At 32.8% G+C, this 13,529-nt stretch overlaps 1 protein-coding gene across 2 annotated transcripts in view; it reads left to right on the top strand.

Annotated features, from left to right (window-relative positions):
• The window catches only part of CSMD3 (CUB and Sushi multiple domains 3), a 1,211,679-nt gene that overhangs the window by 923,884 nt on the left and 274,266 nt on the right, over nucleotides 1-13,529 (top strand). For both annotated transcript variants that reach the window (XM_079134049.1, XM_079134050.1), the window contains one exon: nucleotides 1,218-1,420. In XM_079134049.1, coding sequence (XP_078990175.1) covers nucleotides 1,218-1,420 — 203 coding nt within the window. The remainder of the gene's footprint in view (nucleotides 1-1,217; nucleotides 1,421-13,529) is intronic.

Below are 13,529 nucleotides of genomic sequence, written 5' to 3'. Positions count from 1 at the left end.
CTACTGAGTTTAGATAGGTGGCTTGCAATTCTTTCTGTAGTTGCCCCATAGATGAATACAGAACCATCACCTTCAAGATCAATACCAGCCAGGCTTCCAAGGCTGTCACAGCTCTCATACCCAGTTTTACTTATTATGCCTTTGATTGAGAATGAATTAATAAATGGATAAATCCTTCTTGACATATAAACTAATTAGTGAGTTATTGCTCATTACTAACTTTAAGCTTAAGAATTGCTGTTCATACAAATGAAATTTCAGACAGTCTTCTAGGTGGTGTGCTCCCATCAATTTTAGGATACAGTATGAACTGGTTCACTGCTTTTGCAAGAAGATGTGTGTAACTCAAAACAGTTTTCCCTGGATCTATCCCTAGCTTATCTTCCTTTAGTTTATATCTTGCATTGTTTTATTTAAATATTAGACATATTAATCTTGGAATTATTAAGTTCAATAGACTTCTGAGATTTTGTTAAAGAACAATAACTGATATTAATATGAAACCCAAATTTAAAGTTGTGACAATTCATATATCAAACAACAAAGTGCATATGCAGTTGAGTGTGTTGATATAACTGGAGTGCTAATTTTTTCACTTGGCCAAAAAGTATCAGATGCTTATTTTGTCTAGAGTAGACATAGAACAGATTTAATGAGACACAGTGGTTAATGTATATATTGTGGAATAAGACAACTTAAGTTCAATTTATGAGTCAGCTAACTTTTGTGCAATTATTTAATTTATCTAAACTCAATTTGCCACATTTGTAAAAATTGAATTGAATTAAAAATCATTCTTGCTCCATTAACTCATTATAACGATTTAACAAGGAAAATATTTGTAATACAATTTGTGCAAACTTGCACATACAAGCACCTCTATAAATTTCACTGTTTGTTACCACAATTAATGTTCATAAACACTGAAAGGAATGTATACTTGCAATTTATGTAATTTGCAAAAGTGATGAAATAGTGTTTTTAATTGTATTCTAAAAAAGTAAATCATAATTTTTTTAAGTAAAAAGTAAATAATTGTATTCTAAAAAAGTAAATCTAAAAAAGTAAATTATTAAAATTATGTATGCTATTTACATAATTCATTTTTCATCTTGAGAAAAGGAATATCCAGTAAAAACTACAGTACATATTCATATTTTTCTTATTAAAGTTGAACACTGTTTAAAATAATCAAAGATAATATCATTTTCCCACAGCCTGCAGTTTCTTGCTTTTGATACCGAAGCATCACATGACATACTCCGAGTTTGGGACGGACCACCAGAAAATGAGATGCTCTTAAAGGAAATTAGTGGATCTCTTATTCCTGAAGGAATTCATAGCACCCTCAACATAGTGACCATTCAGTTTGACACAGATTTTTATATCAGCAAATCTGGATTTGCAATTCAGTTTTCCAGTAAGTGTTTTCAATTATTTTAAATGTGAAACATTAAAACTATTTAAATAGTCCTCTTTGTTGTTCTAAATTATGATTTTAAAATGATAATGATCTTAAATATTCTTATTTTGGTTTCCTATTCCTCTGTAGCTAAGATAAAATGTACTTGGAAAAAAGAAATGCAATTAACTCTGAATATTAATTATTAGGACTGTCTTTGAAGTTGTTCAACCAATTATCCTTAAAGTAAAGGTCTAGTTGAAATAATTCAGCCAATTATAACGCACTAATAAAAAGCAAAAGAAAGAAATGAAATAATAAAGTTAATGAAATAACTGTATCACAGAACTATACAGTTTAAGGATTCCTTATCCAAAATACTTGAGACCAAAAGTATTTCTGATTCAAGATTTTTCAAGTTTTGGAAAATTAGCATATACTGAATGAGATATATTGGGGATAGGACCCTTTTCTAAACACAAAATTCATTTGTGTTCCAAACATACCATATATATGTAGTCTGGACCTAATTTCATATAATATTTTTTTTCCCCTTTTTATTTTTTTTAATTTATTTATTTATTTTTTGTCTTTTAAATTTATTTATTTTTTTTTCTTTTTTCTTTTTTCATTGTAAACAAATGGGATACATGTTGTTTCTCTGTACATGGCGTAAAGGCATACCATTTGTGCAATCATAAATTTACATAGAGTAATGTTGTTTGATTCATTGTTATTTTTTCCCTTCCCCCCACCCCTCCCACCCCTCTTTACCCTCTATACAATACTTCCTTCCTCCATACTTGCCCCCCTCCCTAACCCTAACTCTAACCCTAACACTAACCTGTCCCTCCCCCCCATGATGTGTCATCCTCCACTTATTAGTGATATCATTCGTCCTTTGGCTTTTTGAGATTGGCTTATCTCACTTAGCATGATATTCTCCAATTTCATCCATTTGCCTGCAAATGCCATAATTTTATCATTCTTTATGGCTGAGTAATATTCCATAGTATATTATATACCACAGTTTCTTTATCCACTCATCAATTGAAGGGCATCTAGGTTGGTTCCACAGTCTGGCTATTGTGAATTGAGCAGCTATGAACATTGATGTGGCTGTATCTCTGTAGTATGCAGATTTTAAGTCCTTTGGGTATAGGCCAAGGAGTGGGATAGCTGGGTCAAATGGAGGGTCCATTCCAAGTTTCTAAGGAATCTCCACACTGCTTTCCAGAGTGGCTGCACTAATTTGCAGCCCCACCAGCAGTGTATGAGTGTACCTTTCTCCCCACATCCTCGCCAACACCTGTTGTTGCTCGTATTCTTGATAATCGCCATTCTAATTGGGGTGAGATGGAATCTTAGGGTAGTTTTGATTTGCATTTCTCTTATTACTAGAGATGTTGAACATTTTCCATATGTTTGTTGATTGCTTGTAGATCTTCTTCTGTGAAGTGTCTATTCATTTCCTTAGCCCAATTTGTTGACTGGATTATTTGAATTCTTGGAGTAGAGTTTTTTGAGTTCTTTATAGATTCTGGAGATTAGTGCTCTATCTGAAGTATGATTGGCAAAGATATTCTCCCCACTCTGTAGGCTCCTTCTTCGCATTGCTGATAGTTTCCTTTGCTGAGAGAAAGCTTTTTAGTTTGAATCTATCCCAGTGGTTGATTCTAGCTTTATTTCTTGTGCTATGGGAGTCCTGTTAAGGAAGTCTGGTCCTAGACCAACAAGGTGAAGATTTGGACCTACCTTTTTCTTCTATAATCTGCAGGGGTCTCTGGTCTGACTCCGAGGGTCCTTAATCCATTTTGAGTTTAGTTTCGTGCATGGTGAGGGATATGGGTTTAGTTTTCATTCTGTTGCATATGGATTTCCAATTCTCCCAGCACCATTTGTTGAAGAGGCTATCTTTTCTCCATTGCATATTTTGGCACCCTTTGTCTAGTATGAGAAAATTGTATTTATTTGGGTTTGTGTCTGTAATATTTTTAATATACCTGCATTTTTTCTTTTTTGGTACTGGGAATTGAACCCAGAGGCACTCTGCCACCCAGTCACATCTCTAGCCTTTCTATTTTTTTTTTTTTTTTAAGTTTTTCAATTTTTTAAAATTTTGAGGCAGGGTCTTGCTATGTTGCTTTGAGTCTCACTAAGTTGTCTAGGCTGGCATTGAACTAATTATCCTGCTGCCTCAGCCTCTCTTGTTGCAGGTATTACATGTGTATTCCACCATACTGCCTTACCTGAATTCTGATGGTTACCAGGCACATGAGGTCAGATTTGTAATTTTCCTCATGAGAGTATTTCATAATTTCAGATTAGATGTGCTCAACCTATAATCCTAAAATCCCATTAATGAAATATTTGAAAATGTGGTGAAGGAAGAAAATGAATATTTGCCATTACAGAAATGCAACCCTATAGTTTTACTAATTTTATTTTTATTCTGTTAAAGATCTTAATTGTACATTCCCAGATATCTTGGACAAAATATTTTGGACGTTTTTAAATTAAAGTTTTCCTGTAACAATGAAATACCATTCATTGTAAATAATTATCAGTGTTCCCTTATTTTGTTTTTCTTTTTGTGGCTAAATATATTTTGCTTATAAATGAATTTTAATGTAGTGATTAGAGAAAATTGAGCTGAAAACTTTAAAAAATCCAAATGCTAATTTCACTTTTTATTGCCAACACATTATCTCCTCAGAAAATTATCTAATGAATCTTTTATTTGTATAAGTCTTTAAAAGTCCTACTAACAGAAAACTATTAAGATTTCCAAGACCGTATATTGAAAGAATGAAAACTAGTTGTCAAACTAGTATGTCAAAATAGTTGTTTGACATTATGACTAAAACAATGAATTGTTTTGTAATACATGAACTAAGCTTATTCGAGAGACAAGTCCAAATATCAATATTTGTAAATTTACCTTTTAAGGATATCTTTTGACAAAAAGAAATTAAAAATATGAAAATGATTATATAATCAATGAATGTCAGTGACTTCTAATTATGAAACATTTGCTAATTAAATATTCTTTATATTGTCTCTTCTAATTTCTATAATTTTTTGAAATAAAATAAATTTGTATACAGTAATGTGGAAAGGTACTTTTGTCTTAGTGTTAGTGATTATAAAGTGCATCTGGTTAATGCAAACAGGCGTCTTATGTGCACTCTGAGAATTTTAATTATATATCTATCTTTAATATTAATAGTGCATTTTTATATCTATTATGTTTGTAGGGCATATTAAAGTTACAGTTGAGTGTTAGCACATTGTGAAACATGTCAATCAATGCAAATTAGTCTGTCAGAAATCTTTAGGAATGTACATGATTACAAAGCTTTCCCAAGTGTTAAGATCTCAAATGTGTAAAACATTATTTCATGAATCAGGTGTTGGTTAGTGCCAAGAACCACCTTAAGTGCTTTGAATACATGATCTCATATAATCCTGACAAAGCTATGCAAGATACATTGTACGATCCTCATTTCCCAGATTTATACACTGAGGTTGAGAACATCAGTTAGTTTGTTCTAGGTTATATTGCTAGCATTTTCCAGAAAAGGGCTCATACTTACATATGTCTGAAGTCGATTAATTACCATGTTTTGGCATGAAGCAAATGCTTAACATTTACTACTTACCATGTTCTATCATTATTGTAGATGCATATACAAATATGCTAGAGGAAAGAGAAGATTTCAGTTATTACATTATGTTATGTATAACAATACATAACGTACATAATACATACATAATAAAGATTTTCAGTTATACATTATAAGTTATGAAGTTCTACATCATGACTTAGCTTTCTGATTATGATCCCAAGCACTCTGTCAAAGGTCACACTCTCAAAAATTGGGTCATGTAATAATTTGGAGATTTATACAAATGAACAAGTGAGAAAGAATAATAGAAAGCTAGAGCGTATGTGGATCTGTTTGAAAGGAACACTTGTCCCCTTTGCAGTCATTTTGCTCTGTAAGCAGACAGTATAATTGTAAACTGGAAGGAGAAATGAAGAATCTTAAAAGAAGTCATCTAATTTTCAAAGTAAATCAGTAGTATTAAAAGGAAGGTAAGTGAACTAGAGACCAATTATCCACTGTGGTGAGTCAAATTTTGCTTGCAGGTCAGAGTTGGCCACTTCAGTGACTATCCAGATTCCTCTCCACTAAATAAATCTATCTCATATTCACTCATTCATTTTAGGAGAGTCTGTTGGGGACCAGCTGTTAAACATATTTATCTTCGATTAATTATCAAATGCATCTTCCATTCTTTCAGGCAAATATTAATTTCATCACACACATACACACACGCACCCACACACACACACACACACACACAGAGAAAAGAGAGAGGGAGAGAGGAGAGAGAGTAAGCTTTCTGTCACCAAAGTTTCTTTCACCTATAATGTTATTTCTGCTCCTTATACTTAAATTCTACTCATTCTTCTAAAACTCCGTGTAAAGCCTTCTACAGTAAAACATTTTCCAACTTATTCTAGCCCATGAAACTTTTATGGAGTGTTTTTTTCCAAATAAAATAAGAATAATGATTTAGCAATTCATCATTCTGGAGGTGTTTTAATTATGTGATCTTTGCTTTTCCCAAATACATTGTAGGTTCCTTTGTCTCCTGGAATATCTATATGGAATCATGATTTCATTTGGGCAATTATATAATATATTGACCAAATCAAAAATAGTTTTGAAAGTAAAAGGAAGCATTATTAAAAACATATCAAAAAATATATTTAAACATAGCATAAACAGGACAGTCCTAGATCAGGCTATATTGTCATTTTAATTGTCAGATTTCATTTGGTCTCCTTCATCCTCCCACCTCCATCATTCCTATTCATCTTTTGAGCAAATAACTATTGTTTATTGGAAGTCAAAATAATCATTAAAAACATGAGTCAGGCAATGGTAAACAGAACAGGTTTCACCAATGAAATGTATTTCACTAACTTAGTGAAAAGTGAAATTAACTGGAATATAGGTCACATACCAACTTTATAATCTTCATCAAGCCACTATCAGCAGCCTCTTGACTTCTATTTCATGATCTATTCATTCTTTGTAGGAATCTGCAGCTTGGCCTCTTAGAGATATATACTGCAAGGCACTTTTGCTTAATCAGAGCTACTTAAGTCTGACATCGCCACCTCATGCTGTCCTATGTGCTGTCCTTGCTTCTCAGCAGTCAGCTTCTATATCCCCTGCTTAAATTTGTAATCTGCCTGTCTTGTTCCACTTCAGTTCCACAGGGAGGACATCACTGGGTATCATGCTGTCATTTGCCCACAGAATAGTTGATTTTGACAGAGCATTTTCTATGCTCTTCACTCTTTGACCTCTCTGTTAAGAATCTGTCCCTGCTGGGTAATACAAAATACTAAGACTCATAGCTTTATACTGTTCAACATTCTCAAGGAAACAGATCCCTTCTTAACTATGAGAGGTTACAGTCCCTCAGCCTTAAAGGACTGCATGGTGCCCCTGCCTTTGTTCCCAATCTCATTATTGTTCTCTGCATTGCTACAATAGTCAACAAGTCACTCACTCATTATTCTTTCAGCCAAACTTTTCTCACATTTTCTGCCTGACTGATCGTTCTGAAAAACAAATTGTACATCAATCCTAAGTTTAAACTCCTTTAATGACCACATGGTTCTAAACTTAGAATTCCGACATTACATTTAAAACCTTCCCAATTTGTATGTAGCTACCTGCCAGCTTTGTGCCCCTAACTATGCATATTCTGAAAAGTCACATTACTCTCTTCCATATTCCCAGAACATTTATGTTCACGTTTTAAAATCTATAGTCACTTTCCAAAGCCCAGGTCAAATGATACTTATAGTATCAATGAACTCCTAGGCAGTGACTCCTAGGCATTGGTTCCTAGTTACTCTTAGGCAGGGACTCCTAGTCGCTTCTACATTTGACACTGCACTGGCCATGTGTGCATAGTATGTTAGAGCTCTTAAATGTCCTTTTTGCTCCCAGGACATTCTGTGTTATGCCTATTTTCCTGGCATCATGACTGTGTTTGGTGCCTGGCCTATATTTTCCCATTTTTAACAAAATATCATTATTAATATTTCAGTTCAAATACGCCGTAGTGGATGTGTTTGATCTCTCCTTTGTATTTGATCTTATCTGGTAATGTGTGACATGTTTACAGTACTCAGAGTGTAATATAATACTTGGTTAAATCTGAAAGACAAATACTGATAACTGGCATCTATTTCCCAACCTTTTTTTAGATGCCAAGTAATTCAAAACTCCCTTTCAAGGACAGTGTGTAGGACACACACATACAAAAATGAAAATTTCTGTCATGAACCCATAACCCATTCTGATCATGGATGGTAAGGAGAGAAACATTTGACCACTGTTGCCCTGACAGCTATTTTCTAATAACCACTAGATATGCCATTGTCTTTGTTGTGTGTGGTTTGAAATACTACAAAGCTGCCAGACCACAAATTGTCAGGATTCATGGGAAATTTGTGTTCTTGAATATGTATAGAAATAGAGGTTGGGCAGTCAGGTTGTAGACTTATAAAATAATGTCTGCAAGTGCTTGCTATACTTGCTATTTTAGTGTGAATTCAAAACCTATTATTTATTACAAAGGTGCCATTTTATTATTTTGCAGTAGGCCTTTATGTCAGCAATGGAATTTAAAAATGGTTCACTTAATGAGAAAGTACGTGTGGATATTCGTTTGCTTAGAAAGCTGATGTCCACCAATATGTCTAAGAGGAAAGTCAACTAAGCAAGAGGTTGTGGAGAAGAGCCCAAGCAGAGATAAACAAGGATATTGCACAAACTCATTATTGAAAAAGTTGAAACTAAGTTTCAAAAGACAGAAGGAAAGTATCCAGAGTAATCTTTTATTACTATTTACAACCCAAGTATTTTAGTAGATATGGAAATATACTTTTATAAATCAGATAATTCCATCTGATCACATTTCATTAAAATATACTTAAATAAGTCATAAATATTTTTAGAGGGTCAAATACATTTTGATGGTTTATTTTTTCTGTATGACCAAGAATTATAGGAATACTGAATTAAATGTGACATTATTGTCCTGTGTATCATGTTAATGTTTTATAAGCTATTGAAGAAGGCAATAAAATATACTAAAATAGAAAGCAAAATTAACTGGTGATTTGAAGCTATGCTGAGGTATTAAATATATCTTCATTTCAAAGTATCTGATGTATTAAATATGTCCTGATCAATTTAAAGTACCTGAATTCAATAAGTGGGTTTTCTTCATTTTTATTTTAATTTCATCCTAGGAAGAACAATTAATAGAAGATACACCTTCTTAACTGTTTTTTATATGTAGAATATCTTATTCTTAACTATAGGTTCAATACAGAGAAATAGCTGCCTAAAACTTATTCATTTTGCTTAACTGAAAATTATGCCCATTGGTTAGCAACTACCGTTTTCTCTCCTCTACAGCTCCTGGCAAAAAAATAGTCCAGTCTTTGATTCTACAAAGTGACTATTTTATATACATCATAGAAGTTGAATCATGCAATAATTTTCTTTTGTGTCTGACTTATATCATGTAGCATAATATTCTCCAGGATGATTCATATTTTCACATTTTGAAGAATCATTTTATTGTATTTTTATTTGATTTCATTGTGGTATAGGGATTTAACCTGGAGCACTTCAAAACTAAGCTACATCCCCGGATTTTCTTTAAATAAATATTTTTAGACAGGGGCTCTCTAAATTGCCTAGACTGTACTAGAACTTGTGATCCTCCTGGCTTAGCCTCCCAAGTCTCTGGGATTATAGGCATGTGCCACTATGGCAGTATACTTCCTTTAGAAGGCAGAAATATTCTATTCTATGTATTCTATTGTGTGTATTTACCACATTTACTGTTTTGTCTGTGGCAACTCAGGTTATTTCTTTATCTTGGTTATTGCGAATTGTCCTGCAATGAATATGGGTGCACTAATATCTCTTCTAGATCCTGATTTTAGTTCTGTTGGATAAAATCTAAAGTATATTGCTGGATAATGTGGTAGTAGCTCTACTTCTAGTTTTTCGAGGAATGTCCATACTGTTTTCCATCGTGGCTGCACCATTGTGCCTTTCCACAGTGTGCCTGTGTTCTATCCTCTGTTCTTGGCTATTGGGCTGTCGAGGTTACTTATCTATTTAGGACATTGCCCTAGTATGAAATTATAGACAGAAAATATTTTTCCATTCCATAGATTGTTATTTCATGCTGCTGTTTCTTTGCTGTGCAAAAGCTTTTAAGTTGAATTTAGTCTCATTTATTTTTGCTTTTGTTGCCTATGCTTTATGGGTAATATCTATGAAGTCATTGCCAAGACCACATTCATGAAGCTATTTCCCCTCTTTTCTTCCAGGAGTTTTATAGTTTCAGGTCTAGCTATATACTCCATTTGAATTGTTTATGTCCGTTTGAATTGACTTTTGTGTGTGATATAAGACAAGTTTCCAATTTCATTTTTTTGCATGTAGATACCTACTTTTCCAAATACCATTACTTAAAGAGACTTGCTTTCCTCACTGTATATTACTGGCACCCTTGTGAATACACCAGTGGATTATATATGAACACATTTATTTCTTGTCCCTCTACTTTCCATTGTTCTATATATTGATTTTTATGATTACCATATCTTTGTAATGTATGTTTGAAATCAGGTAGTCTGATGCCTCCAGCTTTGTTCTTTCACTGTTTCAATTTGGTTATTGGGATTATTTGTGGTTTCATATGAATTGTAGAGTTCTTTTTTCTATTTTTGTTAAAAAAATACTGGGATTTTGAAAGAGATTGTATTAAATCTTTAGATCACTTCAGGTAGAATGGGCATTGTAATAATCCAAGAACAAAGACCCTTTTTCCATTTGTATCTTTTTAAGTTTCTTTCATCAGTGAAATTTAAAAAGCTTTCAGAATACAAGACGTTCACAGCCATAGCTGTTATTCCTATTTTATACTTTTTGATGCTGTTGTAAATGGAACAGTTTTATTAATATTTTTCAGATAATTGTTATAAAGAAGCACAACTGATTTTTGTATATTGATTTCATATCCTGAAATCATCTGAATTAGTTTTTTTGTGCTAGTTTTAAATGTATTGTTTAGTGCTCCCTACATATAAGATGATGTCATCTGCAAAAAGGGACAATTTTACTTATCCTTTCCCATTCAGATGACTTTCACTTCTTTCTGTTTCTAATTTCTCAGGCTTAGACTTTCAGTCTATATTTAGTAGAAGTGGCAAGAGAGGAAATTTTTTGTTATTTCTAATCCTAATGGAAAAGCTTGTTTTCTCATTATGGAATATTATGTTAGGAACATACTTTTCATACATGGCCTTTATTGAATTACTTTTTTTCATATATCTAGTTTATCAAGTGTTTTTTTTTTTTTTTAATCATGAAAGGGTGTGTTTATCAAGTAGTTTTGAATAAATTTTATGTTATTTTTGCCACAATTTTAAAATAGATGAAAATAAATAAACACAGGGGTTGTAGGGTATAGCTCAGTGGTAGAGCACTTGCCTGACTTTCATAAGGCCTTGGTTTAGATTCCTTGATTTTTGTGCATGGCACAAAAAAATATTATGACCTATAAAGACATCAGTTAAACATAACAACAATTTAAATAAAAATAAGAATATATAAAAAAACTCTCCTCAGAAACAATAATAAATTGAGTATGACAAAGATACCAATTAAAGAATGAGCATATGTTCCACAAATGATTATTTTACATATTTTAATATTCTGATAATTTCCATGAAGAAGATATTTCTTTGTGACAGATCTGTCATTTTTATAAATCATTTATTTTAAAGTTTTTATATAGAAAGCTATTCTGAGAAGTTTATTAATAGTATAAATTTTGTTACTCAATGCATATTTTATTTTATTTTACTTTTTTAAAATTTATTTTTATTGTAAACAAATGGGATACATGTTGTTTCTCTTTGTATATGGAGTAACAGCATACCATTTGTGTAATCATACATTCACATAGGGTAATGAGGTTTGATTCATTCTGTTATTTTTTCCTTCCCCCCCACCCCTCCCACCCCTCTTTTCCCTCTATACAGTCCCTCCTTCCTCCATTCTTGCCCCCTCCCACCTCCCATTATGTGTCATCATCCACTTATCAGTGAGATCATTCGTCTTTTGGATTTTTGAGATTGGCTTATTTCATTTAGCATGATATTCTCCAATTTCATCCATTTGCTGCAAATGCCATAATTGTATTATTCTTTATAGCTGAGTAATATTCCATTGTGTATATATACCACAGTTTCTTTATCCATTCATCAATTGATCCCACAATCTGGGGACAGGTTGGTCCCACAATCTGGCTATTGTGAATTGAGCAGCTATAAACATTGATGTGGCTGTATCTCTGTAGTATGCTGATTTTAAGTTCTTTGGGTATAGGCCAAGGAGTGGGATAGCTGGATCAAATGGTGGGTCCATTCCAAATTTTCTAAGGAATCTCCACACTGCTTTCCAGAGTGGCTGCACTAATTTGCAGCCCCACCAGCAATGTATGAGTGTACCTTTTTCCCCACATTCTCTCCAACACCTATTGTTGCTTGTGTTCTTGATAATCACCATTCTAATTGGGGTGAGATGGAATCTTAGTGTAGTTTTGATTTGCATTTCTCTTAGTACTAAAGATGGTGAACATTTTTTCATATGTTTGTTGATTGCTTGTAGATCTTCTTCTGTGAAGTGTCTGTTCATATCCTTAGCCCATTTGTTGATTGGGTTATTTGTATTCTTGGTGTAGAGTTTTTGAGTTCTTTATAGATTCTGAAAATTAGTGCTCTATCTGAAGTATGGGTGGCAAAGATATTCTCCCACTCTGTTGGTTCTCTCTTCGCATTGTTGATAGTTTGCTGAGAGAAAGCTGTTTAGTTTGAATCTATCCCAGTTATTGATTCTTGCTTTTATTTCTTGTGCTATGGGAGTCCTGTTAAGGAAGTCTGATCCTAAGCCAACAAGTTGAAGATTTGGACCTACTTTTTCTTCTGTATGATGCAGGGTCTCTGGTCTGATTTCAAGGTCCTTGATCCATTGTGAGTTGATTTTTGTGCAGGGTGAGAGATAGGGGTTTAGTTTCATTCTGCTGCATATGGATTTCCAGTTTTCCCAGCACCATTTGTTGAAGAGGCTATCTTTTCTCCATTGCATATTTTTGGCACCTTTGTCTAGTATTAGAAAATTGTATCAATGCATATTTTAAATTACATAATTTTTTTTTTAGCTTCTCTTTTCCTGCTTAAGAATTTTCAGTTTGAATAGCAATCACTAGAGTTTAATATTCATTTTGTAGTTTTAATTCTATGTACACTTGTGCTGCCCCTCTTAGACAGTGTTTCTTTGAAAAAGATTAATGCCAGCTATTCATATTTGCATCTCTAGATTTTGGTACAGTACCTGGTACTTGGTACTTAGTAAATGTTAAATGAAACTGAGCAAATCTACTAATGTAAAACTAAAAAGAACAATGTTAATAAATATTGTAACAAATAATGTGAAACTATTTTGATTTTTATTTTTGCTTTTATGCTGATTAATTTTAGTCATCCCAAAATATTAGAATTCTATTTCAAATTCAACTTTTACATAATTTTCTATAATCCTTGTATATAAATTCAGTTTACTATATAGATAATTTTAATAGTCTTCAACTTTTTGTTTCTACAAAAATTATATAATTGATTATATTCCCACTCATATCTACATGTTAGATAATTAGAATCAAGGAAGAAACGGAAAGTCTCCAATTTAAACATATCTTGAACTTAAAGCATAACGTGGTTCAGCAATTGTTTGGCAAAATAAATAAATACATATGCATGTTAAGAAGACATTTATGTATCCTAGGAAGTACATTCTTTTCCATACAATGTATTAAGCAGCTTTGTTTCCCTCCAGGGGTCTTTGTCATGCTGCCATCTACTTTAACTTGACTTGCCATATCAATACATGTATCCTTAGTAACATAATGAAATTCTAAAGATAGCCACACATCTGAGTAGCTGGCA

Source organism: Sciurus vulgaris (genome assembly GCF_902686455.1).
Source record: "Sciurus vulgaris genome assembly, chromosome: 1".
In the NCBI taxonomy this organism is placed as follows: Eukaryota; Metazoa; Chordata; class Mammalia; order Rodentia; family Sciuridae; genus Sciurus; species Sciurus vulgaris.
This window is presented reverse-complemented; position numbering and strand designations above follow the sequence as displayed.